The 25493-nt window shown below is 42.6% G+C and overlaps 11 protein-coding genes across 11 annotated transcripts; 5 read left to right on the top strand and 6 right to left on the bottom strand.

The window, feature by feature from the left end:
- Nucleotides 1-126: 126 nt before the first annotated feature.
- On the top strand, nt 127-1689 carry SJAG_03008 (ribosome biogenesis protein). The gene is made up of 2 exons (XM_002174140.2): nt 127-681; nt 731-1689. The coding sequence occupies exons 1-2, from the start codon at nt 204-206 to the stop codon at nt 1108-1110; spliced, it is 858 nt and encodes a 285-aa protein (XP_002174176.1). The 5' UTR covers nt 127-203; the 3' UTR covers nt 1111-1689.
- SJAG_03009 (aminopeptidase) lies at nt 1623-6557 on the top strand. The gene is made up of 2 exons (XM_002174141.2): nt 1623-1990; nt 2166-6557. The coding sequence occupies exons 1-2, from the start codon at nt 1720-1722 to the stop codon at nt 4436-4438; spliced, it is 2544 nt and encodes an 847-aa protein (XP_002174177.1). The 5' UTR covers nt 1623-1719; the 3' UTR covers nt 4439-6557.
- SJAG_03010 (BAR adaptor protein) lies at nt 4427-6642 on the bottom strand. The gene is made up of 9 exons (XM_002174142.2): nt 6146-6642; nt 6081-6090; nt 5967-6039; nt 5868-5915; nt 5712-5816; nt 5351-5658; nt 5207-5310; nt 5025-5162; nt 4427-4986 (listed from the first exon to the last, which is right to left on the bottom strand). Exons 1-9 carry the CDS (start codon nt 6169-6171, stop codon nt 4542-4544), a joined length of 1257 nt encoding a protein of 418 aa, XP_002174178.2. The 5' UTR covers nt 6172-6642; the 3' UTR covers nt 4427-4541.
- On the top strand, nt 6592-12039 carry SJAG_03011 (myosin-52). The gene is made up of 3 exons (XM_002174143.2): nt 6592-6863; nt 6928-7036; nt 7102-12039. Exons 1-3 carry the CDS (start codon nt 6835-6837, stop codon nt 11659-11661), a joined length of 4698 nt encoding a protein of 1565 aa, XP_002174179.2. The 5' UTR covers nt 6592-6834; the 3' UTR covers nt 11662-12039.
- SJAG_03012 (translation initiation factor eIF6) lies at nt 11926-13312 on the bottom strand. The gene is made up of 3 exons (XM_002174144.2): nt 13192-13312; nt 13063-13134; nt 11926-12917 (listed from the first exon to the last, which is right to left on the bottom strand). Exons 1-3 carry the CDS (start codon nt 13224-13226, stop codon nt 12290-12292), a joined length of 735 nt encoding a protein of 244 aa, XP_002174180.1. The 5' UTR covers nt 13227-13312; the 3' UTR covers nt 11926-12289.
- SJAG_03014 (RNA polymerase) lies at nt 13138-20113 on the top strand. The gene is made up of 2 exons (XM_002174147.2): nt 13138-15923; nt 15978-20113. Exon 2 carries the CDS (start codon nt 16426-16428, stop codon nt 19933-19935), a length of 3510 nt encoding a protein of 1169 aa, XP_002174183.1. The 5' UTR covers nt 13138-15923; nt 15978-16425; the 3' UTR covers nt 19936-20113.
- Nucleotides 13246-14554, bottom strand: SJAG_05287 (ureidoglycolate hydrolase). The gene has a single exon (XM_002174145.2). The coding sequence runs from the start codon at nt 14022-14024 to the stop codon at nt 13428-13430; it is 597 nt and encodes a 198-aa protein (XP_002174181.1). The 5' UTR covers nt 14025-14554; the 3' UTR covers nt 13246-13427.
- SJAG_03013 (chitin deacetylase Cda1) lies at nt 14785-16250 on the bottom strand. Its single transcript, XM_002174146.2, has one exon. The coding sequence runs from the start codon at nt 15855-15857 to the stop codon at nt 14895-14897; it is 963 nt and encodes a 320-aa protein (XP_002174182.1). The 5' UTR covers nt 15858-16250; the 3' UTR covers nt 14785-14894.
- On the bottom strand, nt 20014-21529 carry SJAG_03015 (inositol phoshorylceramide synthase regulatory subunit Kei1). Its single transcript, XM_002174148.2, has 4 exons — nt 21169-21529; nt 20949-21054; nt 20786-20877; nt 20014-20732 (listed from the first exon to the last, which is right to left on the bottom strand). The coding sequence occupies exons 1-4, from the start codon at nt 21226-21228 to the stop codon at nt 20244-20246; spliced, it is 747 nt and encodes a 248-aa protein (XP_002174184.2). The 5' UTR covers nt 21229-21529; the 3' UTR covers nt 20014-20243.
- Nucleotides 21530-22162: 633 nt separating this feature from the next.
- On the bottom strand, nt 22163-24571 carry SJAG_03016 (fungal protein). The gene has a single exon (XM_002174149.2). It carries the CDS (start codon nt 23286-23288, stop codon nt 22446-22448), a length of 843 nt encoding a protein of 280 aa, XP_002174185.1. The 5' UTR covers nt 23289-24571; the 3' UTR covers nt 22163-22445.
- SJAG_03017 (glycerate kinase) lies at nt 22928-24910 on the top strand. The gene has a single exon (XM_002174150.2). It carries the CDS (start codon nt 23967-23969, stop codon nt 24816-24818), a length of 852 nt encoding a protein of 283 aa, XP_002174186.1. The 5' UTR covers nt 22928-23966; the 3' UTR covers nt 24819-24910.
- The last annotated feature ends 583 nt before the right edge of the window (nt 24911-25493 follow it).

The following is a 25493-nucleotide window of genomic DNA, read 5'->3' on the forward strand; positions in this document are numbered from 1 at the left end:
AAGCTGTATTCTGTATTCTGTATTCTTACGAGACATCATTGGATAAATATTCGGGTTCGTCGATCCACCGTCGATCATTGTCGATCATTAGCAGATCCTTGCCCCATTAAGCCTTTTTTCCATTGGCCGGAACTGCACCTTTCTTATAGCTTTTCAGCTCTGACGCGTCTGGAAACCTCTGAACTTACCCATTCTCAACCTCAATGGCCCGTAAACATTCCATGAAGCAGCTTAAAAACAAGTTGAAACAGGTACGAAAGCCTGATATGAAAGCCCTTGAACTTCAACAGCGAAAAAAGACGCTTGAACGCAAATTGAACAAAAAAGATCAAACGCGAAGGTATTGTCCCCCGTTTCGACGAGATCATGTATTTTTATTAGTAGGAGAAGGAAACTTTTCGTTCGCAAAGTCGATGATGCTTCATCATGTAGACGAGAAAGGTTCTCTCATTGCAACGAGCTTCGACTCAAAGGAACAAGTCCAGGAGAAGTATCCGGATGCTGCTGGACACATACAGGCCATTGAGGAACGAGGAGGGTTCGTTTATCATGGGGTCGATGCAAGACAGTTGCACAAGAACAAGCAACTGCGTTCTAAACGCTTTGACACGATTCTCTGGAACTTTCCTCATACCGGAAGAGGAATCAAGGACCAAGATCGTAATATTCGTGAGCATCAAAGTACATTTTTTTTGACTTCGTCTTCGTAACGGTTATTAACCTATCGCAGATCTCATGCTCGAATTCTTGCAGAGCGCTGAAAAGTTGCTTAGCAATCAAGGTGTTGTCGTTGTAACATTAGCTGAAACCAAGCCTTATACTTTATGGAATTTACGTCAGTTGGCCAAAAGCTGTGGTTTAATGAGTCTAATGTCGGAAAAGTTTGACTCGTCTTACTACCCCGAATATGAGCATCGTCGTACTGTTGGTTGGATTGATGGAATTAGTGAGCTCTCTCCGTGGAAAGGAGAGCTTCGGGACTCTCGACACTACTGTTTCGTTCCAAAGGGCAGCAGCGTGAAGCCGTACAATCAGTTTTCCAGTCGTCGTCCTACGATCACAGATGATGGCGGAGGAACAGGTACAGATGAGGACTATGAGAACTTTTAAGAATTTCTCTGGTCAACTTGAACTCGAGTTAGTTAGTCGATTCAGTCGGTGCAGTGTACGGCTCTCGCATTTTTCGCAAACTCGTAAATCTCGCCTCAGCGTGGTTGTCGATCCTTGGGGACTTCACTTGGTCTGTGATCAACATGAAATGTTTCTTACGGTAAGTCAATGACAACCAACAGCCGACGTCGCTTCACTTGCTTCACCTGTTCGGTTCCTTCTTTGCTCTCGACACCGCGCTTTTCTCTCAACTAGCAATTCTTTTATTGACAAATTGTACTACTACCGCGGCCACCCAAACCTTTTACTTAATCTCTATCAGCTACTTTATTACCAGTCTTACCTATCAAGACACTACAGCAGCAATATCAGCTCCTGTAGTCCTATATTACTACACCATCTTGGATGGTCTACTCACGAAGCAGCTGATCAGGCTGGTGCCAACGTCATAAGAATTGACCACCTACTTACACCGTACCTCACTACATAATTTTTATTTGACGAAACTCTGTGGATTTGCTGTCAATTAGCTGCCAATTTGCGCCTGGAGGAATTTTTTCGGTCTTGTTATTGTTGATTTTTACTAAATAGCGCTTCGGTATCTCACAGATGCAGTTTGGCAAATCCTTGCTAAAACATGTTTACACAAGGACGTTTAAGTCGAGTCTGACTTGTTCAATCTTTGCGTTCACATTGTTGATGATTTTCTTCGTTTTGGACTGGAAACGAATGAATGTGTATCCTCGTTTGGATGAAATTCCAGGTCTTAATGTACTACGAGCTTGGGATGACTTGCAGGAAATTACGAAGAGTCCACATCCTTACAATTCTCATGCCTCGGATGTTGTGAGAAACTATATTTTGGAGGAATTGTATAAGTGTAAGTGTGGATCAAATGGTTGAGCAGAGTGAGGATGGAAATGCGCACGAGAGTCGAATAGAAGCGATATTCAGGTCGCTGTGTCTGACGAGTTTCACATTTCTATTTTCTTGTGCTCACACTATGTTCGTCTGTATTTGTCTGCTTTTTTGTGCTCCTGTCTAACGTTCTACAGTAAAAAAACAAGATGAAGGCAACGTTGAGGTCATCGATGATTTGTCCAGCACAACAACGTTCATAATGCCTGACACAAATATTCGTTCCTACTTTGAAGGCTCTAATATCTTGGTTCGTTTCAGAGGCGACAACGAACGGCTACGACCCATACTGTTGTCAAGCCATTTTGACTCCGTTTCGACGGGTTTCGGTGCTACAGACAACGGAATGGGCGTAGCGTCTGCGCTTGAGCTTGCCCGCTATTATGCTGAACACAAACCTGAACGTGATCTAATCATCAACTTTAATAATGCTGAAGAGGACTACTTATATGGAGCGCGAGCCTTTACTGAACACGAATGGTCGAAAAACGTAACGGCTTTCCTCAATCTTGAAGGTGCTGGTGCCGGTGGGAAAGCATTACTTTTCCGCTCTACAAACAACCACGTCGCTCGCTCATACTTTAAATCTAACCGTTTTGCTTTTGCATCCGTCCTCGGTATCGATGCTTTTAAGCGTGGTGTTATCAAAAGTGAAACGGATTATGTGGTTTATGAAAAAATGAACAACGGAACTGCTGGCTTGGATCTTGCGTTCTTCAGAAATCGCGGCATTTATCATACGGAACGCGATGATATTCAACATACGTCTATTTTTTCGTTGAATCATATGCTCGTAAACGCTTTTATCTCTCTGCGAAACCTGCTTGACGAAAAGAGCCAACACTTCAAAGGATCTTCACCCTTATACTTCCCAGTGTTTGGAAGCTATTGGCAAATTAATTTAAATCTACATCTTTTCCTCAACGTCGTGTTCTTGATCGCCTGTCCAGCAATTCTTTTCATGTGCCTGTTCCGCTTTCCTTCACTGTATGCTCAGTTAAAGAAGCCTTGCTATCTCATTTGTTTCACTCTTTCCAGTCTGTTTGTTTTGATTTTTGATTATGTTGTTGTACAGTCTTTGACGAAGTTGAATCCGTACGTGATTCACTCATCGCCTGACGCGGTCTTGGCTTTCTTCTTCCTTACAAATTTGCTTGGACTCGTTTATTCTTTTCGGTATGTAGCAACGCATAGCCGTATGTCGAATGAGGAATTGAGTTGCATTGAAATCGTGCTCATTTGGTATGTGAGTATGTTTTGGTATATATCACTCTTGATCGCTACACTCACCTCTATTGTTCGCGGTCTTGGATCATTGTATTTTGTAAATTTTGGATTTTTCTGTTCTTTCTTTTGCTGTATTTTAACATTGATTCGGGTGCGTTATTTTGTGGATCGGATGGTAACGATAAATCGTCCTGCTAATCCCGAACAAATGCCCCTTGTCCAGTCGACTTCTGGTAACGCGTATGGAACCTCTCGCTATCCTCAACACCGTTTAAAGGCCGTAGTTAGTAAGAGCGCTTCGGTCAAACTGAACGACAATCTTTGGAGTGTTTTATTCTTCTCTTGTTTAGTGCCACTTCCCTTGTTCACATGTTACAACCTGCTGTCAGAGGTTTTCATTCCGGCGGTTCATCAGTCGTTAATCGATGGACCCTACAGTAATACTTGTTACAAATTCGCCGTAATCTTGGTTTTTATGGCTATTATTAATAGTTCTCCGTTTGTGTTCCGTGCACTGTCCAAAAAGTCATCTGCAATCCTGCTCATGCTCTGGGTTTCACTGTTGTTTAATATCCTTCGCGCTGAACCGTTCAACGAAAAGGCTCCGATTAAATTTCGGGTCTTCCAGCATCTTAATTTGGATACTTCGGAGAATCTATTTCATGTTCAAAACATTGAACCATACACCCAGAAGGTTCTCAATGACTATCCCAAAATTATCTCTGACACTTCGTATCAGTGCGTTGATCGTGATTGTTTCTATGAAGCTGAGGAGCCTACCCTTGGTTTTGATGGGCCATTGCAAAATGCCATTAACATCACTCTTCATAAGTCCTTAAACTCCAGTCTTGCAGAATTGCGTGTTGACGCGTTTGAAACCAAGTGGTGCTACTTTGACTTTAGCGTACCTGTTTATGTTGATTCAATCAATGGTTTTGAAGTTCAAGAGGAGCACCAGTCACTACGCCTTGGAGTGCGAAACTTCGGTACTCCATTTGTTGTTAAAACTGTTGCGAAGGACGAGGATTCTCCTACGAACGTCACTGTAACTTGCATGTGGGACGAATTTGACCATGACAAGATACCTTCGTATACGAGTTTACTGAACTACATTCCGGCTTGGTCCGTGCTTACTAAGAATAGCACGGGTCTTCTTAAAATGTCGAAAACACACGTTATGTAATATGAATGATTAATGGCTATTAAGCAAGTGCTAGACACATGAAATAATTATAAAAGCATGAGACTGTTCCTCTGCTGTTGTTGAAAACGCCTTTGCAAAGGCGCTAATTAGCGAGGTCGGAAACTCTCTTTGGTAGCTGGGGGAGAGGCTTCTTAACCTTCAACGCATTTGGTCTTCCAGAAGATGATGATTTCGGAGAAGTGAAAGTCGCAACTGAAGAAGCCGAATAGGGAGAAGCAATTGGGCTGATATGTGCATTCTGGCGATCGAATGTTTGCTGTGTGTCACTCATGATTCTTCTAACGGTCTTCTGTCTACAAGGAGTGTTGACGAAATTGCTGAATCCCGCTGAAACAACTTCGCAGTAGTTAGCGGGGAACATTCCGACTTGACCGGTAGGAAGTAAAAGGTTGTTGATTTTCTCTCCGTACAACCAGTCCTTGTTAATTTCTTTGGTAACTCGTGCTAGTTCACCAGTTTCAAGCTGTAATTCTTCATCGGTTCTCCTCAAAAAGGTGTACTTTGCACGTACTATAGTTTGTTTTGGGCTGACAGTTAGTGATATTTACTGTTTTGGAGAACTTACGCCTCTTCATTCTGTACTACCAATGCGACAAGTGCCTCTGCTGGCTTCACATCTTTCAGTACGGTGCCCATTCGAATGGGATCGGAGTAGAGTTTATCGTCTTGTACCTCCTCGATAGTAATATCTTCTTCCTTGTTCCTGTATCTTGTTAATGTTACTCTCTAACAGGACATTGTACTTACGATTGCGTGACGAGCTGGTGCAACTGCTGGAGGACTTTAAGGCTTTCCTGAAAGTAGTCAATTTGGTGTTGGAGAAGAAGCAATAAGTCATCGTATTGTGAAGACTGTTTTCATTAGCATGGTGCTTATTGATTCTGAACGTACATCGGCAGATTTGAGTGCTTTCATTCTCTTGTGCACATCTTCGGAGGACTCTTGGAATTTGTAAGAAGCAAATCGCAAGTCCTCTTCCAATCTCGGGTCTTCTTTCTTGGCTTTCATGGATTTGTGTAACAATGAATCATAAGTGGTTCTGCGATTTTCTAGCTTTTTGCGTGCAGTGTGAAAGTCCTTCATTTGGACCAGATATCTTTCAATAACATCTAGGTAGCAAGTTGACAACCTATTTGCAAAGAAGTTCTGATGTTGGCCAATTTTCTGCAAGGCTTGTCCGAACTGGAAAAGTGCAGCAGCTGTGCATGTCACTGTTAGCAAGCTGAAATCTCAGTCTTGTTGGCTATCTTACCATATTCGGAATCCTGAGGAAGTTCACCACCGTGATTGGTCATCACTTGTCCCAAATTTTCAATGGGAAGGCATTTGTTCTTGTTGTCTCCATCTACTTTTCGGTCTTCTCTTGTTTAGCAATTGGTCTGAAAAAACTCGTATGCCTATATCTTACTCAGTGCTTCTGCCCAGCAATTTCCTGCTTGGTAAAGCCGACTAAGTCCTGCGAATGTTAGTTACTGTTTTCATTTGATCTAAATAGGTTTGGTTATACCCTCATGCCGCAGGTAGATCTCTTCTTCAAGTTTGAGGAACTCTTCTGGAAGCTGTGTTTGCTCTTTTCCAATCTTCGGTGTCAGTGAACATTCTACGTTAGCATCCTTGGTACCTTATCAGTACTTCCTGTCATTAGTTTCATGTTTTTAACTGGTTCTTTCTGTGTTTCTCACATACGTCCTTGTAAAGAATTTCGAAACCATCTTAAAACGAGTTCTGCTTCAGCTTTGTTGCCCGGAGAAAGGTATTAACTATGGAGCTGAAAGAAGACTTTGTTAAGGGTATTTATATTGAAAGTTTGTTTACACTTTCATGTATGACATATGAGTTTGAGCCATTTGTTTACAAAACGGCTTACGCAAGAAGAGCCGGTCTGTTTGTTCTCTATGTATGTTCGTTTGAATTACTATTATTGTCTTTGTTTCTTTTCTAGCGCAATGAACTGTTACTAATGTATCGTATTTTACCTCTGTAGGCCCTCGGAACAAGAGTTTCTTTGAATATTGAAACTCTCAATAAAAACAACTATATTAAATTCCTGTAATAGTAAATAAAGTATAGTAAATGAGACTTTGAACTATTTTTACCATTTTTTTTGTCATTTGTTGGCTCCTGCGCTTTGTGCTTAAAACGTCCTAACGCTACCCTTAGGTCGCGTCCCCTCTTCAAATACCGGCTTCCTAAGGAAAACTTAACACTAGAAAGCAGAACAAACTATTTCGTAAAGCTTAAAAAGGTGTAATTACTGGTTATTGAAGTGGGTTTCATGATTCTCGGCTGAATTACTACTTTGAACTTATTTATTGCAAAAATTGTGAATGAACTAGGCTACAGGTTTTGAGGAACGGTCTAAGTAAGCGTTTCAAATGAAAAAGCATTTGTATTATCCAGAACTGTAAGTAATTGACTCCGTTCCTTTGGTTGTATACCGTTTTTGTTCAAATATTAACAACTCCTAGTCCTTGTTGGATTCCGAACCCTCAAAAGGGCTGGGTTGCGGGGACAGTTACCTCCTGTGAATGCTCAGATGGCAAGGCAGTCGTTACAGTTGAGGATGAGGAAGGAATTGTATGTTCTCTCTATAAGCTTTTTAACCAAGCGGATCTTTAGAATCCTTTTATTAACGGCTGTAGATTACGACTTACGACGTCAAGGAAGACGACTTGATGAAAGAAGGAAGTGGTAATCTTCCCCTTTTGCGGAATACCAAGACGCCCTTGGATGCCGATGATTTAACAAGCCTTCCTATTTTAAACGAACCGTCAGTGTTGGAAACACTGTTAAACCGTTATGGTCAAATGAAAATTTATACGTACTCTGGAATTGTGCTGATTGCTGTTAATCCATTTCAGCATATGTCAAGTTTGTACGCTCATGAAATGGTCCGTGCGTATTATGAAAAATCAAGAGATGAATTAGATCCCCACTTGTATGCTATAGCTGCTGAGAGTTATCGCTGCATGAATAGGGACGAAAAAAATCAAACTATTATTATCTCAGGAGAGTCCGGCGCAGGAAAAACGGTATCGGCACGTTTCATTATGCGCTACTTTGCCAGTATCCACAATGCTTCTGATGCTGGCTCAGCAGAAGAGTTTACGGCTATAGAGAACGAAATTCTTGCTACGAACCCTATCATGGAAGCGTTTGGTAACGCAAAAACCTCTCGTAATGATAATTCGTCTCGTTTTGGAAAGTACATTCAAATTCTTTTCAACGGAAACAGTCGTATTATTGGCGCCCGGATACAAACATATTTATTGGAAAGATCGAGACTTACCTTTCAGCCTGCAACAGAACGCAACTACCATATCTTCTATCAGTTACTGTCCGGTGCTTCTAATGAGCTGCTTGGATCGCTCAATCTTGCATCAGATCCCTCGATGTATCACTACATGAATCAGGGAGGGGCTTCAAACATTGACGGTGTTAACGATAAAGAGGAGTTTGAGACGACTGTAACGGCTTTGAAGACCGTTGGTGTTTCCGACGAGACCTGTAGTAGCATCTATTCTGTATTGGCTGCTTTGCTTCACATTGGTAATATCGAGGTTACTGCTTCACGAAATGATGCTTATGTTAATGCGAAAGAAGATAGCCTGAAAATGGCTTCAAAACTTCTTGAAATTGATGCTTCTAAATTTGCAAAATGGATTACGCATCGCAACCTAAAAATGCGTAATGACAGCATTGTCAAACCGCTTACAAAGGCAAATGCTATCATTGCCAGGGATTCCGTTTCAAAGTATTTGTACGCTTGCCTTTTTGATTGGTTGGTAGCTACGATTAACGAGTCGTTAACTTCATCTTCGAAAAGATTGAATGAAGTAGAGAAGAGTTTTATCGGAGTGCTTGATATTTATGGATTTGAACATTTCAAAAAGAACTCATTTGAGCAGTTCTGTATCAACTATGCAAATGAAAAACTTCAACAGGAATTTTACAAGCATGTTTTTAAGTTGGAGCAGGAAGAATACGCAAGTGAGGGACTTCAATGGTCATACATTGATTACCAGGATAACCAACCGTGCATTGATATGATTGAGAACAAACTTGGAATTCTTTCGCTGCTAGATGAGGAATGCAGAATGCCTACCAATAGCGAAAAGAATTGGGTCAGCAAGCTAAATTCTCATTTTACTAAGGACCCTTACAAGAATTCCTACAAACAATCGCGGTTTAGTGAAACTGAATTTACGATCAAGCATTATGCTCTTGATGTTACTTACAATGCCGAAGGTTTTATCGACAAAAACAAGGATACCATTTCGGAAGAACTGATTGATTTGTTGAATTCTTCTAAGAACTCATTCTTGACTGATCTGCTTTCTTTCCGTGCGAACCAAGCAACGAGTGTAGTTTCAAAAGCTAGAAATGCTCGGCCACGGAATCCGACTCTTGGTGCTATGTTTAAGGCATCTCTTATTGGCTTAATGGACACTATAAATGAAACAAACGCTCATTATATCCGTTGCGTTAAGCCCAATGAAGCTAAGGCTGCATGGGAATTTGACAGCAATATGGTTTTGTCACAACTTCGAGCATGCGGTGTTCTTGAGACGATTCGAATTTCGTGTGCAGGATTTCCTTCTCGTTGGACATTCAAAGACTTTACTGAGCGATATTACATGCTTGTGAAATCTACTAATTGGACGAAGGAAACAAACAAACTCTGCCAATTGTTGCTTGATGAAACAGTAGAGCCTGAGAAATATCAGATTGGAACAAGTAAAATCTTCTTTCGCTCTGGTGTTGTTCCGTATCTCGATCGTTTAAGAAACGAAAAAATGAGAGCGTGTGCATACACACTGTATAGTGTGTTCGCTACAAACTATTACCGCATAAGTTTCATTAAAATCATAAGGGGAATCAAAGGACTTCAATCTGTTGTTCGTGGCTATCTTGCTAGACAAAGAGTGGAACAAGAACGTCTTAATAAGTGTGCTACCGTTATCCAAAGTGCATGGAAGACATATGTCGCAAAACAGTCATTTCGGAGAAGTAGAAGCAGTATTATCCTTGTTCAAAGTCTCGTTCGACGCAGTATTATTCGTCGTTCCCTCCAACACAAGAAGCTTTCGGATGCCGCTGTTGTTTTGCAATCTTGGTGGAAGACTATCCTTGAGAAGAGACATTATCAAAGTCTTAGATACTATACGATTCGGATTCAGTCGTTGTGGAGAACGAAGCTTGCCAAACGACAATTGGTGCAATTGAGAATTGAGTCTAAGCAAGCTAACCACTATAAGGAAGTATCATACAAACTCGAAAACAAGGTGTTCGAGCTTACCCAAGCACTTGAATCTGAACGGCAAGAAAATAAGGTTCTTGTTGACAGAGTTTCAGAGTTGGAAGCAGTACTTGCCTCTTATGCTGAAACTAAGCTTACTCAAGACCGCGAATTGAGAGAAACGCAATTGATGCTGGAGGACCATTCCGAAAAGGACTCTTATCTTAAGATGCTCGAGGAAAAAGAGCAGGAGTTGGCCAGAGTATACAATAGCGTCCAATCATTGAAGGAAGCAAATGATGATCTGGTGAGAATGAACGAATCGCTGAAATTGCAAAAGCAACAGAATGATAATGTTCTGAAGAAACAATCTCTGAAACTTCAACAAAAGCAAGAGATTATTACGAGCTTGAGTCAAGCTACACGTGTGCTGAATACGATGTCCAGCATTGAAGCCAGTCATTCTCGAGACTCGATTGGATCTAGTCGTGAATCTCTTATGATGGACGCCAGAACACGGAGAGAGCTTAATAACTTGCTGTTTGGTGATCGTTTACAGATTGATTTGGATCGCCTATATCAACTTCCGCTTGCCAAGTATAACACGCTCAATAAGAATGTGGAATCTCTTGCTCAAAACACGCTTTTCCTTTCTCATATGACCTTCCTTGTCTTACTTCAAATGTGGAAGGCTGATGTGCCCATGGACTCACTTAAGGTTGTTGAACGTACGTTGGAACATATTCCATCTAGTATCGCAATTCATCATGGGCCGAATGGTGAGCCTCTGTATGCTTTTTGGGTTACCAACTTGTACAACCTTGTTGCACTCATCAATTCAAGAATTCAATTGATTACAGAGCATGGCTCTGATGAATTTCCCGAGGAGAGTGGGGAACAGATGAGAAAGGCAGCCCAGGAGTACACAAAATGTCTGTCTAATGTTTACGCAGCTTGGATTGACTCTATCAATGCTACTATTAAGCCCATGGTTGTCTCCGCTGTCCTTGAGAATGGCACCGACTTACCTGCTCGTGGAACTGTGTTGCCTAAGATTACTCCGGCAAATGGTTTGAGACGCTTGTTCACTAAAACCACAACTCAACGTCAAACTGCCAAGTATATGAAGGATGTCATCCGCGTCCTTGATGAGGTGTACCGTCAATGCCAGATGTTCAGCGTCTCAAACGAGCTGTATGTGGGCATCGTGAAAAACGTGTACCGCTGCTTGAACATTGTTGCATTCAACAGTTTGTACCTTGACGTGAAGGGTTCATGGAAGATCGGAGCCAACATGTCGTACAACTATTCTATTCTGAAGGAATGGTGTTTGCAACATGGAGCCGCTGAGGCAGTTGTCCAACTTGAGGAAATGTTTGAGGTCTCCAAGCTGCTGCAAACGAGAAAGGATAAGGAAGACTTTATGAATGAACAAGTAAACCTGTGCTGGGCATTGTCGCTGTACCAGATTCACTGGATTCTAACACACTATCACTATTCCGAGTATGAGGGAATGTGTACCTCTACTTACTTGTCCAATTTATCCAAGAGAGCCGTACAAGAGGATGATTCAAAGAACTCGTTTGTGATTAAGTACACCTTAATTCCATTTGAGAGTCCTTCAACCTTACCTCAACCTCCTGCTTTCGGCCAAATCACTTTGCCCGAGGGCTCTGAGTTGTTTACGCTGAAACGTTTCGCCGATCTTGTGAATGTTGAGGAAAGCTTCCAACAGGCAATGATAAGCATCCGGTTAGCAAACGAAGCTGATGAGAAGATCAGTGATATTCCGCTCGAAATTGAAGACGGCCAAAAGGAAAAGGAAGAACCCGTTAAAAACCATACGGGACAGGTCAGTAGATTAGAGCCGGAGAATGTACGACCTGCTGAATCGCAATCAAAAAGACTTGAAGCCCAAATAGAAGCCATCATGAAAGGGACCGTTCTTCCCGGTTCGACTTAAAGTTCATCTGTGATGCGACACCCCAACACCGATGTGAATCTATTTCACAAGACCTCCCTACGACTTCTTTCCCGAAACATAAAACATGAACTCACACATTTAACCAATTGACCAACCTCAAAGTCCTGTCGACTCACACAACTCTAATACCCACGTCCGTCACTCGACCTAATGCATTTTGTTAGTGCGACACACTCCCGGCATCGTTAAAACCCTCTCTTGTCGTCGCAATGCAAACAATAATACGCACGCAGGTTACAATAATATAGATTTAAGACCCATAACCCATTTCCCACCAAACCATTGATAAGCAATACGTGAAGAAAACACGTCAAGTAGCCATACTACCTATTAACTATGGTATCGCTCTGTAGACGTAGACAACATAACCTGTAAATAACACTGAAGAAGATAAACGGTAAACATGCAGGAATTGCCGCGTACGTGACCGCACTTAACTGATGTTTATATACGGTAAAGCCAACAGACCTTGGCCCGTTAGAAGGCCTATACCCCAACAAACGCAGTCAAATAAGACAACAGAAGCAGTACGTATGTCCAGCCAGTGTTACGTTCTATACGTTAAACGACAAGATTACCACTCAAAACCGAGCAGTTAACGAATTTTTTACGAGTAAGACTCAACAAGCGTGTCTCTGTTACTGATGATGGCAGAGGGCTGTGCGTCTTGGAGCTTGAAGATGGACTCGCAAACGGCCAATTCCGTAGCGGTAGTATCAAGACCGGCAAAGGCGCACCAATCGTTAACAACGAGACCAGCGCCGATAACGTCTGAACCACGGTTCACCGTACCGGCGACCAAGGGAACTTGAAGAAGTGAAGAAAGTTCGTCTTGCTCCTGGACAGTAGTGCGAGGGTGAACAAGGGCACCTTGGTTGCTCAAAGCACAGTAGGATCCAGTAAGAACATTACCGGCAACTGTTTGACGGAAAACCTCTACGTCAAGGACATCGGCAATAATTTCTTCAGTCTCACGCTCGATATCAGGATGAACAAGGGCGACGTAGTCATTGCAAGCAACAATGTTACCCAAAGCGGAGAGACGCTCGTCGACACGTTGAATTTTCACAGCATCAGGTAACGAATTTCTCAGGTGCTGAAGTTCATTGTCGGTAGTGGCCGAAGGAACCAAGAGACCCTTACGGTTACCACAGGTAAGACGACCAACAATACGGGTGCCGCCAATGGTGCTGTGAACAATGGGAATCACATCACCCAACTCAGCTTCGAAGACACTGTTAAAGTTAGTATGTGAAAATGAAACGAAATGAGAGGTTAAAAAGATACACAGAACGAACAAAAAATGTCTCGTTTAAAGAATCCTCCACAGCTAGAAGTATTCTCTGTAATCAAACTCTAAAACCCCGTTCTTTCTCTTACCTATAAAAGTTTTCCGAACCACCCAAAGCACAAAGTGCATAAGAGTTGGTCAAAGTCGAAAAGACTCCGATCCTAAACGATACAGTCAGTAAATACTCAACAGAGCAGCAGCTCCCGCTATGCACTTACTCGTTTGAGTTCTCAAACTGCGCACGAAGTGCCATATTGGTAGTGTGCAGGACGACTCGAACGGTTTGGAAATGAGTTTGCTTCTCAGAGGAAAATCGCAGTCGTCGGTAGTCCCTTGAACTTTTCCTCACCACCACGTCTAAAGGAGACGAGTCGCTACTGTCTCGGTTGTTAACTCACAACCGACATTTTAGCGAGAAAAAGCGAGTCTAGTCTGGGCTAGATGAATGAGCCAGTTACTTGCTAGCAGACTCGATTGCAGCCTCCAACTCGTTACTAGTAACGACGGGGACAGGAGTGCTTGTAGTCTTTACCTGGCAGTCGTCCTGCATAATGCCATTTTCGTAGTTAAAAGCTGTTAGCACAGTTGGCTTCCCGATTGTCAGCATGGGCGAGTGCCATACGTTGGCATCGTAAGTAATTGCCTGTGTCCCGAAGGCAATGAATACTTTCAAATTCGTCCAATCAGGACCATCATCGTCGGCGTTTGGGGCCACGACGACCAGGTAGGCGGGCTCGTCCGCGCTTCTACCCATAGGAGTAAATGTTTGGGTCGTGTATGGATGCCGTTCCAATGTATCAACACGAATCATGATCTGACCAGCTGGAACAATTGGTACCGTTGGTTTACTTTGGAACAAGTTCCAACGACCAGTACAGTGAGGAACAGACGCCTGGCTGTAGTCGTTGAGAGCTTCAGACACGCCGAGGTATTTTCGAGCACTTCCTTTGTTGGCAGTTATAACAGTAACATCATCTCTTGAGACATCCAACACTGTTCCGTATGACTGGAACAGTTCTTGAGTAAGAGGAAGTGCGAGGACGGGCTTCATAGCGGAGTATTGTCGAGAGGGAAGAGAAAGAGACTGCGAAAACAGCTAATCTGTGTAAACAGTTGTCTCTTGCTGTTGTTTATGTAAATTTTAAGACGTAGACTTTGTAGTCTCCGTAATAGTCGAATAGCTGGAATTTGGCAAAAGAGTTACTGGTGATCAGCCAGTTCTCTCTATTGCAAATTTATGCCGCAGCTGTTTGAGCTTACCCCGTGCCACTTACACGGACCGACCGTCATCATTGATACCTTTTCCTCCCACTGCTTCCTCTATCTCCTACCCTCAGCTTCCCCACTACAGCCGACGGGTCGGCCGACGTACTGCGTCGCAGGAGCCCATATGGAAACGGTGCTGTCGCCGCTACCCCCTCCTAACGAGTTTCCTGTTCGCGTCGTCGTGCGCTCCATCGCCTCAACCTCCTCTAGAGGAATTCCATCTTCAAACAACAACTATCTTAACATAGAACATGACTGTTCAAAATTCAAGGCTTCCTTACGGAAGTCAATGCAATGAACGCAGATGCATTGGGCCCAATGCTTGCTTTTTCGTTTCCTGCATTGTTCTTATATACCAAATTAAGGTTATGTGTACGTCATCCTTTGTTCTTTTACAGCCAATGATATACCGAGTTGGTTTCAGATCTCATGCGCTTCCGTCGGCCATAACCTTATTTTTTGACACTGCGAAAATAAAGTTCAAAAGTGGACAAACAGAAATTTACCCTTTACCATTTTCTTTTTCAACATTACAGATCAATTGAGTCGTTATAAGTATGATTTCGTAAATTATTTCGTTATTCTAGGACAACTAAGACATATGGAGTAAGAAGGAATGTCAATGGCTCATGTGATTATGTGACAGCAACATTGATCACTTTCTATAAGGAAACTTGCTCTTCCAACATTCGGCGATTTGTTCTCTTGTAGCAACCCAAACACCTTCCTTTGATGCAATGTGAGCCATAAGCTTTTGGAGCCCTCGAAAACGGCCTGGACGACCAATCATGCGGCAATGCAGACCAATTGTAATCATTTTGGGAGTTCCAGCGGTTCCCTCCTCATAAATCACGTCAAATGCATCTCTTGCATATGTGAAAAAGTCTTCAGCAGTGCTAAAACCAGGAGCAACTGCAAATTTCATATCATTCACGTCCAGCGTGTATGGCACAATGAGTAGTCCTTCATCGTCTTCAGCATTAGGTTTTGAAGCCAGTGGATTCGATAACCAGTAGGGCAAATCATCGTTATATTCGTCTGAGTCGTACGGCTGCGGAAGTCCCAAGTCCTTATACGCTTGACAAACAACCTTGCGAGTTTCTACACTGGCGCGTCCAGTGTACCAGCTTCGTGGAGTTTTTCCTGTTGGCGATGCCGATTGAATGGCACGAAGGGATTTGACAACATGGTCGTACTCTTCTTTCGGATCCATGTTCTCGTAATTAATCCAGCGATACGAGTGAGAACCCACTTCGCAACCGTTTTCCTCCATAGCGGCTACTACAATGGGGTTCTTTTCAACAGCTTGTCCAATTGCCCAGCACGTAAAGGGATACTTGTATTTCTTAAAGAGATGGAGAATTCTCCAAAACCCGCATCTTGAACCATACTCAAAACACGACTCAATAGAACGTTCTCGAACAGGACGATTAGGAAAGGGCATGAGGCCAGCTTCTGTCAGGAATGTTTCAAATCCTTCGTCTCCGTATAGAATGGAACGTTCGCCTCCTTCTTCGTAGTTGACTACGAAAGAGACGGCAATCTTCGCATCGTTTGGCCATGGGTTTGCGTATTTATATTCTCCAGCGCGTCCGGTCAAATCCCGAGTTTCATACATATTAATTTTCGTGTTTCCCTTTTCCACTACCACGTCAAAATTAAGAAAGCGAAAATACCATCATCGGTTTGTTACGAGACTTATATATACTCAAGTTATTGCTAACTACCACTCATGAAGCTCATCGCCCCGTTGTTTTTGGTGCTATCTTCGCTCCCAATCGTACATGATTCTTCCTGCATCAGCTAGATTTCGGATTTGTGCTGAGCTAGCCAGCTGTTCACTATCTATCTACGTCGTGCATGTGCAGCAAATGAGTACGTAAACTCGGCAAGAAATCAATTCAAAGACAGGTGGTTATCAGTGTTGCCGACAAAGAAGCATGCACGTTGCGCTTCATGCTCAGGGAGGTCTCAACGCTTCTGGCGCACTAAACCTTCCTTTTCACCCTTGAACTTGTTTTCGTTACCCAGGTATCCTTAAGCGAAATCACTAAAATGCGTTATTACTTACTTTGCGCCGACTTCCTTGTGATGCGTTAAATCCTGATGTGAATTATTCTCCACGGTACGCGCTCGCCCACTGTTGTGTCCACCGAACTGGCAAACGTTTTGACTTGGCTAAGTAGATGCGAAGTACGACGCGTTTTCGAAATGCATCCAGTAGATTTCAAAGATTTGCACGTCTCAATAGTGCAAGGCCCTTTGTGGTGACTATACTAAGACAGCAATCTCCTTTCAGACGACTTTACGCGTCAACATCTACTACCAAATATACAGTTGAGCAGTCAGTGGAGAGGAACGCTCCTCCACAATGGCTTTCTTTCAAAGGTTTTAACGGAAACGAAGAAAAGGTGCCCGTTATTCAAGCGTGTCTAAATGCTGGTGACATATCTCGTGCGTTGCAAATATTACAGAAAACAATAGGGCATTCAACCACAGATGAGGCTGTTCATTTGGTGCATGTATTCCTAAAACACAGCGTTTCATGTGTACCTGTTGAAGAAGTGATATCCTACTACGAGCAGCTACTTAAAACTCGAAGGTTTCGGGCAGATGCAATTTCATATGCGATTTTGTGCCAAGCTGCTATGGTCCAAGAGAAAGCTAGCAATTCCAGTTTCCCGATACTGCGGAAATTGGTTCGAAACTGGCGAAGAATGAACCATTCCTTGAGTGAAATTCTTATGGTTGGGTCGTTAGTATTTTCTAAAAAGGAGGCTAGCGTTTTGGCCGAGCTTTTTCGACTTCCTCTGCATGTTTATTCCGGCGAAGAGAGGGACAAAATGCAACTTGCAGACTTATATGACAGCATATCCAAAAACTTCGCTAACGCACAACCTGATTTCGTAAGCCAAGATCAGCTTCTTTCTGTGAAAACAAGAAATATTGGTTTAGATATGCTCAAAAACACACTTAGCGCCATTCAGGCAAACTCGAAAGATCAACTTGAAATTGACCGTGCGGCACTCGATATTGGCGAGGAAGCCGATCCATATAATGCAGCTAGGCAAAGGCTTATGGAAAAAAAGGCCTTAGAAAGCTCTATCGCTGAATGGAGACATTCATATAACGAAATTTTAAGAAGGGGCGAGAACCCACCTCACAGTCGATCTCTTAATGCTTTGTTATATGTTTGGTATGAGAAACTGGAGGCATTGATCCAGGAGGAATTCCGTCAAATCGAGGACTCGGAAAACAACAAGGCCTCGCCATATAAAAGTCGCACTCGTGCGGAGTATGCACAATACCTTAAATTGTTGTCGCCTTCAAAATTGGCGGCGATTACGGTATTAGAAATGCTTACATTTGTTACCAATAAACGGTACTGTACTGGTGTACGTTCAACATTTGCTCTCATGTCTGTCGGCCGAGCGTTTGAAAAAGAGTATTTTTCTGAGCAGCTTCAAAAGATTGAAGCTGAAGGAAACTTGCCCAAAAGCGTTGATTCGAAAAAACTGTTCAGTAGTCCACGGCTATTCAACTCTTTCGTGAAGAAGATACGCGACAACGAAGACAATGGAATTGTCCAATCTAGTCTTTACCAACCATGGTCACCAAATATCTTAGTTAAGGTAGCGTCGGTTACCGTGAGTTTGTTGATCAATTCAGCCAAAATTAGGGACTCTGCATTAGACCCTGAAACGAAGAGCACTGTATTTCAAGATTCTTCTGCTTTTCAGCATGGATACAGGTATTTAGCTGGTCGGAAAGTCGGTGTTATTGTAGCTCATCCAGTTCTTTATGATATCCTTGCTTCAGAATTGTCGGGTGCACATCTTCCTCCATATCGACTTCCCATGCTAGTGAAGCCAAGGCCTTGGCTTATGTGGAACAGCGGTGGCTACTATTACAGCAGTGAGTCCGTACTCCGTTTCAAAGAGTCACATGAGCAATTGCTTTACTTGAAAGCCGCTTCTGACAGTGGTCAATTAAAGGATCTTCTAGAAGGACTGACTGCACTGGGAAATGTTGGCTGGAAAGTCAATCGAAAGGTTTATGATATGCTCGTCAAGATTTGGAACACCGGAGAGAGTTTTCTGTCTATCCCATCCGCCAATACAACTCTGGATATTCAAGAAATGCCGGAAAAGTCTATTGATCCTTCTGCGAGAGCAGAATGGTTGCGAATGCTAAAGGAAAGATCACTAGATTTTGCTTCCCAGCATTCGCAGAGGTGTGAATTCAATTACACCTTGGAAATCGCAAAAGCATTCCTACATGAAACATTTTATTTCCCTCATAATGTGGACTTCCGTGGAAGGGCCTATCCCATTCCTTCCCATCTCCATCATGTCAATAGTGATTTTTGTCGTTCGTTGCTTATATTTGCTGAGGGAAAACCCTTAGGAGAAGAAGGTTTCCAATGGTTAAAAGTTCAATTGGCAAATTTGTTTGGTAAAAACAAATCTACAATTCAGGAACGAATTGATTTTGTTGATAATCACTTACAAGATATCTTCAACAGTGTGGATAAACCTCTTGATGGTGAACAATTTTGGACAAAGGCTGATGATCCCTTCCAGGCCCTTGCGGTATGTTTCGAAATTGCAGATGCCATACGCTCTGGCGATCCTTCATCCTTTATATCTCATGTTCCAGTCCAGCAAGATGGAACATGCAATGGTTTACAACACTATGCAGCATTAGGAGGTGATCCTGAAGGTGCAAGAGAGGTGAATTTAGAACCATCTAATCGGCCGAACGATGTGTATGCTGCTGTTGCAGCACGCGTCATCAGTATACTGAAAAAGGAAGCTGCAGCTGGTGATCCAATGGCTGAGCTTTTGAAAGACAGGGTAACAAGGACTGTGATAAAACAGCCAGTTATGACAAATGTTTATGGTGTTACCTATGTTGGAGCCCGGGCTCAAATAGAAAAGCAGCTAAAATTGCAGGAAGACATACCCAAGGATTTGCTTCGTGATGCTTCTGCATTTTTGGCTAAACGCGTGTTTCAGTCTTTACGCGCCTTGTTCAAGCGTGCTCATGAAATTCAAGATTGGCTAGCGGACTGTGCGGCACTTATCGCACACTCAGTGCCGGAAGAAGCTCTCAAACAAAAAGAGTTGGATAAGATGACTGCTGTGGTTTGGACAACCCCTTTGAATCTCCCTGTCGTACAGCCATATCGCAAGTTTCCTTCCAAACAAATTACGACGAATTTACAGTCAGTGTATCTTGAGGATCCGGACTCGAATGCTCCTGTCGATCCCCGAAAACAAACAACTGCTGTCCCCCCTAACTTTATTCATTCTTTGGATGCTACGCATATGTTTATGACTTGTTTGAAATGTAAAAAGAGAAACATTACCTTTGTTTCAGTTCACGATTCCTATTGGACACATGCCGCCTCAGTTGCAGAATTGAATGGCCTCCTTCGCGAAGCGTTTGTAGAGCTTCACTCTCGGGACATTCTGGGAGATTTAAAGCGGGAGTTTGAAGACCGTTACAAAAATCACTATGTCCATAACCATTATCCTGTTGATTCACCAGCAGGACAATATCTTCTACAACAAGGCGCCACTGCTAAGCGCTCGGTTGTGAAAGGGTGGGCACCGTTGACATTCCCAGAAGTGCCTGAACGAGGAACTTTTGACATTAGAAGCGTCCTTCACAGCCAATACTTCTTCTCTTAAGATTAAGCAAGAAGAACCTTTTACATACACAAACAACCTTTGCCACCGTCTTCTATATCAACACTTCCGCCAAACTTTTATTCCATCTGTTTAGTCAATGAATGTCACGTATGTTTATATATAAAAAAACGATAGGAGAAAACACCTCTACCTGGCTAATGTGTACAACTGGGAACAGGAATGTCATTCAGGATGAATAGGTGAGTAAGTAGATGCGGGGAAGAGAAGTCAATGGTGAGATTCTGGGGACAAAAGAAGAAAGACTGAGTAGAACAGAAGTGTATGGAAAAGAATGTCCAGTAATGCGCTTATACGAACTCCTCAACGAGACGTCTTTGCAACTCAATGCTATTGTTCTCATCACGAGGCAATGGCTTTCGAAGGTAGACACGGTTAGCAGCCATACTGTAAGGCTTTAAGAGGAGACGCATGATCCGGCCACTCAAATTCGTTTGGAACTGTTGGGGGCGAGTCTCGGATTCGAGAACGAGTTCGGACGAGTATGAGATGGTGACGAGGATGAAGTAAATGCGGAAACCGGCCACAAGAACCAGCATAATAATAGAGGGTGCAGATTCGGCTTGCAGGAAAGGATTGGTGGAACCTGTAGTCGTATTATCGACGGCTGAGCCAGCATCGGCACGTTCAGTGAGGGTAGAGACACCGGCATCCGGGATAGCAGCATTCTCCACCAGATGCATAAACCAAGAAATCGAGAAGAAGATGAGAAAGAGGAAGTTGATGAGCGAGTCAATCAAATAAGTATAGCTGAAAACGAGTGCATGAAAGACGGTGCGCTTAACAAAGGCATTAGCAAACCCATTCTAAGGAGGACAAATGTTAATCGTACCTTGGGAATGTAAATGGACAACCAACCGAAGATGAATAGGAAGATGAATGAACAAACGTACATCGTAACCTCTGCAAACGAAACATCGGCACCTAAAAGAAGGTTAGTGTTAACTCTCGTGCGTTGTGGAACACTCCGAGTTCCCGAATCTCCTCGCACATACTTTGAAATAAGGCCAGGACGCCATAGATTCCACAGAGCTTGTTCACTATGGAAAACCAGACGATGAATTCGCAGCCAGTTTGCAAGCCACAGATGCCGAAGAATTTCTAGAACGCATGTTAGAATTCCGTCTTGCTTATACATCAAAGTTCAATCTCATATTAGCACCTCCACATGTTGTTGTACTTCAAACAATATGCTTTCATGCTCTATAAACAAACCTTTTGAATGAAAAACCGCTCCAAAAGCCGCGGGAAGTTAAAATGCAAAATCTTGTTCATTTTTTTGACCAATACTTGGTTTAATGGTTTAACTCGAAAAAGAAGGAGATAGGTTTTTTGGTACTGAAACGACCTGGAAGAAAAAAGAAAATCGAAATAACGTTGACGAGCTCAATTGCAAACAATTCCCTTCAGTGCATTCCAAAGAAACGATTCCCGGGTTTAAAACACAAATTTCTGGTGTCGACGGAACCGCTGGTCGTGAATGGTTCTGGCTAGTATTAAGTGGTGAACACGGTACAACTAAATTACTCCACACTCGCCTGCTTGTTCCCCACCGGGGTCGTCCGGCGGTAGCTCTACTCCACCATTGCAGGGCGTCAAATTAGGGTAGGGTTGTGACTGTCGTGTGGAGAAACGAAACAAAACTCAAACCGACCAAACTCACTTCTTCACCGTTTGCACACAAGTCAAATTGCTTGCTTTAGCGTCCCGTCTTACGCAAGTGCCAATGCTGTGCATAGAGGCGTGCACATTTGTGTCGTTCTTCGTCTTAGTACCCAATACTGCAGTCCTTTTCAGTGAATTGTAGTGGGTCGGTTGGAGAGTACATTTTGTTAGTTAGTGAAGAAATATAAAGAACTGTTGTTTAACGAATCGTGTTAAGGTTGAGTAGTGGAGTTATTGTGTGAGAGAGCGATTAGTGAGTTTTAGGGTTCTCTGGTTAAGTTAATTGCAAGTACAGCAGTGACAGTTTGTTCTATCGAATATATACAGTATCGCTATCTCTTGTCGTTTCCTCTTTTCGCAAAAATAGAGCTGCGTTATCAGAACGGATTTCTCGTTTCATGCCCATGAGGGCTCAAAGAGCTGGGTTTATATAGTAGAGCCTTCTGGCTCGTGTTCATCATAGTAAACGCGTCTCCCCAGGCTCGAACCAGTAACGGTACGTCCTCGTGGAAACCACTCGACTAGACGTCGAAGAACTGAATGTTGACTTTTGTTAACCTATATATGGGTAGATATATTCTTTTGGTAATAGTTATGATTACGTGTATAGTAAATACTTTAATTTAACGAGTTTCCACATAATAAATTAATAAATATAAACGGTCCTAAATTGGGTACATCGAAGGAGAATTTTATCTGATAGTAAATATTTGACATCCACTTATAAACCACACTTGTTTTTTTTTTTTGTTTCTGTTTATTGTAATTTGAGTCATCCTAAACTTTGCCCTGGATTCTGTTTACTTTAACAGAAACACAAACGAGAATTATTGTTCGTCCTTATTTACAGGCCTCCGTGTTGCTTCAGTCGTGTTCAATGGAATAAAGAAATTATTCCGAGTTGCACCTTTAAAGAGTTCCTTCTTTTTCCATACGATAACAGACTTTGGCTCTTTCCGGTATTCGTAGATGAGATAGACAATTTTGGCAGTAGTTTTTGTGTACACAGTAAAGAGACCCAGGTCTTCCATCATTTTAGAGATTGTTTCCAAACTCATGTAGCGAGAATTTAGCACACAAGGAGCGGGCAGAACAAGAAAAAACAACGACTTCATTTGCTCTGTTGGGGGTTTTAAAAGCCTAGTACAATGGAGCAATATGTCACCTCGAGTCTCGGGCGGCGCGAAGTTTAAAACAAGTGAACAGCTGATACACCCGTACATTCCTTCTGACGGAGTGCGTTCGAGTATGTCTTGTTGCTTGATAAGAGGATGTGTGGAGTGAAGATCAATTCGGTCAACACGAAATAGTTTTGATGTTGAACACTTATTGTCGATAGAAACACATCCTATTTCCAGCAAGTCGATGGGATATACGGTTTTTGGATATTTTTGTGATTTGACATATTCGACGAGAATGACACTTGAGTCACCTCCGCGTCTTTTGTTTTGTCCGTTCTGACTGGCTTTTTGATAGGCATCAATGCCCAGCATATCAAGTTCGGATTGGACTTTTTGGATTTCCTTTGGATTTGCTTTTCGTTGTTTTAACTGTTCTTTCCGTTTAAGCAGAACATGATAATGCCGGATAAGTTTGTTCCCCTTCAACTTTTTCAGAGCACCAGGTTTTTCTTGACGTTCTGTCCGGAGTCTAACAGGTACAGGCCTCATGAGGAAAAAATAGAATTGTGTTACCGTTAATGTAGAAGAGTGACTCAAGTAGGAAGGTAATTTGTTAATGAAAACGAAATGTGTGTTAGTTCTCTGAAAATACCAAAAAAATAAAAAAATAAAAAAATAATAATAAAAAATCAATAGAATAAATTGATGATACTGAAAAAAGTCGAGTTTTCCCTACTCGCGTTTGCTGTCCTTGATTTTTATTTTTTTATTAATTTTTTTTTTGTCAATCGGCACTTTTTAGTTCCTTGTCTTTTGAAATAAAAAACAAATAAACAAACCAAAAAAACTTTTGAATTTGCGATCCTAGGGCAAAAAAGAAAGCTGACTTCGTTACTTGCTTCAAAGTTTTTCAGCTCATTTATAAAAGATGTATCAAGTGCCGTATTGTGTCGCTCTTCCGTCGTAGTTTCTTCTTCCAGAACATCATTATCCATTAACAAAAAACGTATACTGAAATTCTTGAGGCCGTCAACTCACGAGAGGACACAAAAAGCTGTATTTCTGTTGTAAACATAAACGTCTATTCGGAGGCTGACGAACGAGGCAATTGCCCGAATTCACGTTTTTTTATAATTGTTACCTATTTGTACCGAGACATTCCCGGAAACACAGACGAATAACTATTTCTTATTTAAACCTACATCTTCCTTGCATCTAGCATCTAAAATGAATGAGAGTGGGCCTGATTCGCAAAAAGTCATTACTTCTCGGGTTGTTGAATTTGTTGAGGCCCAAAGACGCAATAAACACAAACCATTCTTCCTGGGAATTACAGGACCACAGGGATCCGGAAAGAGTACACTTACGCGGAACCTGAAACGGGCTCTCGAAACAGAACTTCATCTGTGTGTAGTCGGAATGTCCATTGATGATTTCTACCTAACTCATGAACGGCAAGAAGCCCTTGCTGCAAAACATCGCGATAATCCCCTCATCCAGCATCGTGGTCTTCCAGGAACACATGATATTGCATTGATGCACAGTATTCTTTCTCAATTAAGCAACCGAACAACAGCTCAAATCGGCATCCCCACTTATGATAAATCGCGGTTCGGTGGCTATGGAGACCGGTACGAAGAAGACAAATGGCAGTACGTGTACCCAGACAAGGTCGACGTCGTCCTGTTTGAAGGCTGGATGGTTGGGTTTGAGCAAGTAGCTCCTTGGCTTTTGTCAGCCCGCATTCAAACAACACGCTGGCGCCATCTAGAAAGAAGCATCGAGTGGTTGAACGAGCAACTCGGTCTCTACGTCCCCATTTTCAAATGCGTGGATGCCATTGTACAACTAAAGGCCCAGGACATTAACTACGTCTACTCTTGGCGGCTACAACAAGAACATGAACTCATACAAAAGACACACCATGGAATGACAGATGAGCAGGTGAAACAGTTTATCGACAACTATATGCCTATGTACGATATGTACCTTGACCAACTTAGCGATCAGGTGCACACTGCCACCAACGGACTCGAAATCATTCTTGACGAAAACAGACACCCAGTGGCTATTCTATAAAGAAAAGAAATAAAAATAAACTAGGGAAACGTATATCTCTTGAATGAATGAATTGTCAAACATGGAGCGACAAATAAGGTTTCTAAGCGAGCACGCGGAAAGGAAAAGGTTGCCGCACACTACCACACTACGTTAAAGCACACTTAACGATGAATACCGTCAGCGGAGATTATGTCCTTTCGTCTCCTTTCAGCTCGCTCTATCGCGTTCCACCAATTCTTCATCCCGCAAATCAACGCCCGTCCCCCCCTCTCTCCCGCTCCACGTGGCATTCCCCGTCGGCAGGAAACCATCACCATGTGCCGGATGCTGTTTGGAGGTCCGATGATAACGTGGTAATTGGAAACAAACTGAGGTCCTCTTCCTCATCTCCTCAACTAGAATTGAAGGCAAACAATCAGCCAATGACATCAGAACCTTATGTAAATTTGCGGTATACAGCGTGCGGTGTACAGCGGTCAGCGGTTTGCCATCATCCGTGACGACACGCTTACGTCAATTAAAGTTCGGAAATATCACTCAAAGATTGGTTCCCGAACAGGTGTTTGCCGAGGGATTTATGAGCCACGTGAAAAAACAAAGGAGCTGATTGGGTTTGGCCTTCGCATAATGTCTGCTGCGGAATCCCCACACCAAATGACTGCCGCCGCTTTCTCCCCTCTCGCACTATCTCCC

The sequence above is a fragment of the Schizosaccharomyces japonicus genome (assembly GCF_000149845.2).
Source record: "Schizosaccharomyces japonicus yFS275 unplaced genomic scaffold supercont5.2, whole genome shotgun sequence".
NCBI lineage: Eukaryota > Fungi > Ascomycota > Schizosaccharomycetes > Schizosaccharomycetales > Schizosaccharomycetaceae > Schizosaccharomyces > Schizosaccharomyces japonicus.

Coding starts and splice junctions, on each gene's coding strand:
- SJAG_03008 (XM_002174140.2), top strand. CDS start 204: ATGGCCCGTAAACATTCCATGAAGCAGCTTAAAAACAAGTTGAAACAG. Junction 682..730: donor TAATATTCGTGAGCATCAAA/GTACATTTTTTT, acceptor AACCTATCGCAG/ATCTCATGCTCGAATTCTTG.
- SJAG_03009 (XM_002174141.2), top strand. CDS start 1,720: ATGCAGTTTGGCAAATCCTTGCTAAAACATGTTTACACAAGGACGTTT. Junction 1,991..2,165: donor TTTGGAGGAATTGTATAAGT/GTAAGTGTGGAT, acceptor AACGTTCTACAG/TAAAAAAACAAGATGAAGGC.
- SJAG_03010 (XM_002174142.2), bottom strand. CDS start 6,171: ATGGTTTCGAAATTCTTTACAAGGAC. Junction 5,659..5,711: donor TCCTCAGGATTCCGAATATG/GTAAGATAGCCA, acceptor TGACATGCACAG/CTGCTGCACTTTTCCAGTTC. Junction 5,163..5,206: donor CACCAGCTCGTCACGCAATC/GTAAGTACAATG, acceptor AACAAGATACAG/GAACAAGGAAGAAGATATTA.
- SJAG_03011 (XM_002174143.2), top strand. CDS start 6,835: ATGAAAAAGCATTTGTATTATCCAGAACT. Junction 6,864..6,927: donor CATTTGTATTATCCAGAACT/GTAAGTAATTGA, acceptor AACAACTCCTAG/TCCTTGTTGGATTCCGAACC. Junction 7,037..7,101: donor TTGAGGATGAGGAAGGAATT/GTATGTTCTCTC, acceptor TAACGGCTGTAG/ATTACGACTTACGACGTCAA.
- SJAG_03012 (XM_002174144.2), bottom strand. CDS start 13,226: ATGGCACTTCGTGCGCAGTTTGAGAACTCAAACGA. Junction 13,135..13,191: donor CAGTTTGAGAACTCAAACGA/GTAAGTGCATAG, acceptor TGTATCGTTTAG/GATCGGAGTCTTTTCGACTT. Junction 12,918..13,062: donor GGTTCGGAAAACTTTTATAG/GTAAGAGAAAGA, acceptor TAACTTTAACAG/TGTCTTCGAAGCTGAGTTGG.
- SJAG_05287 (XM_002174145.2), bottom strand. CDS start 14,024: ATGAAGCCCGTCCTCGCACTTCCTCTTACTCAAGAACTGTTCCAGTCA.
- SJAG_03013 (XM_002174146.2), bottom strand. CDS start 15,857: ATGTATGAAACTCGGGATTTGACCGGACGCGCTGGAGAATATAAATAC.
- SJAG_03014 (XM_002174147.2), top strand. CDS start 16,426: ATGCGAAGTACGACGCGTTTTCGAAATGCATCCAGTAGATTTCAAAGA.
- SJAG_03015 (XM_002174148.2), bottom strand. CDS start 21,228: ATGAACAAGATTTTGCATTTTAACTTCCCGCGGCTTTTGGAGCGGTTT. Junction 20,878..20,948: donor CGTCCTGGCCTTATTTCAAA/GTATGTGCGAGG, acceptor ACCTTCTTTTAG/GTGCCGATGTTTCGTTTGCA. Junction 20,733..20,785: donor TGTCCATTTACATTCCCAAG/GTACGATTAACA, acceptor GCCTTTGTTAAG/CGCACCGTCTTTCATGCACT.
- SJAG_03016 (XM_002174149.2), bottom strand. CDS start 23,288: ATGAGGCCTGTACCTGTTAGACTCCGGACAGAACGTCAAGAAAAACCT.
- SJAG_03017 (XM_002174150.2), top strand. CDS start 23,967: ATGAATGAGAGTGGGCCTGATTCGCAAAAAGTCATTACTTCTCGGGTT.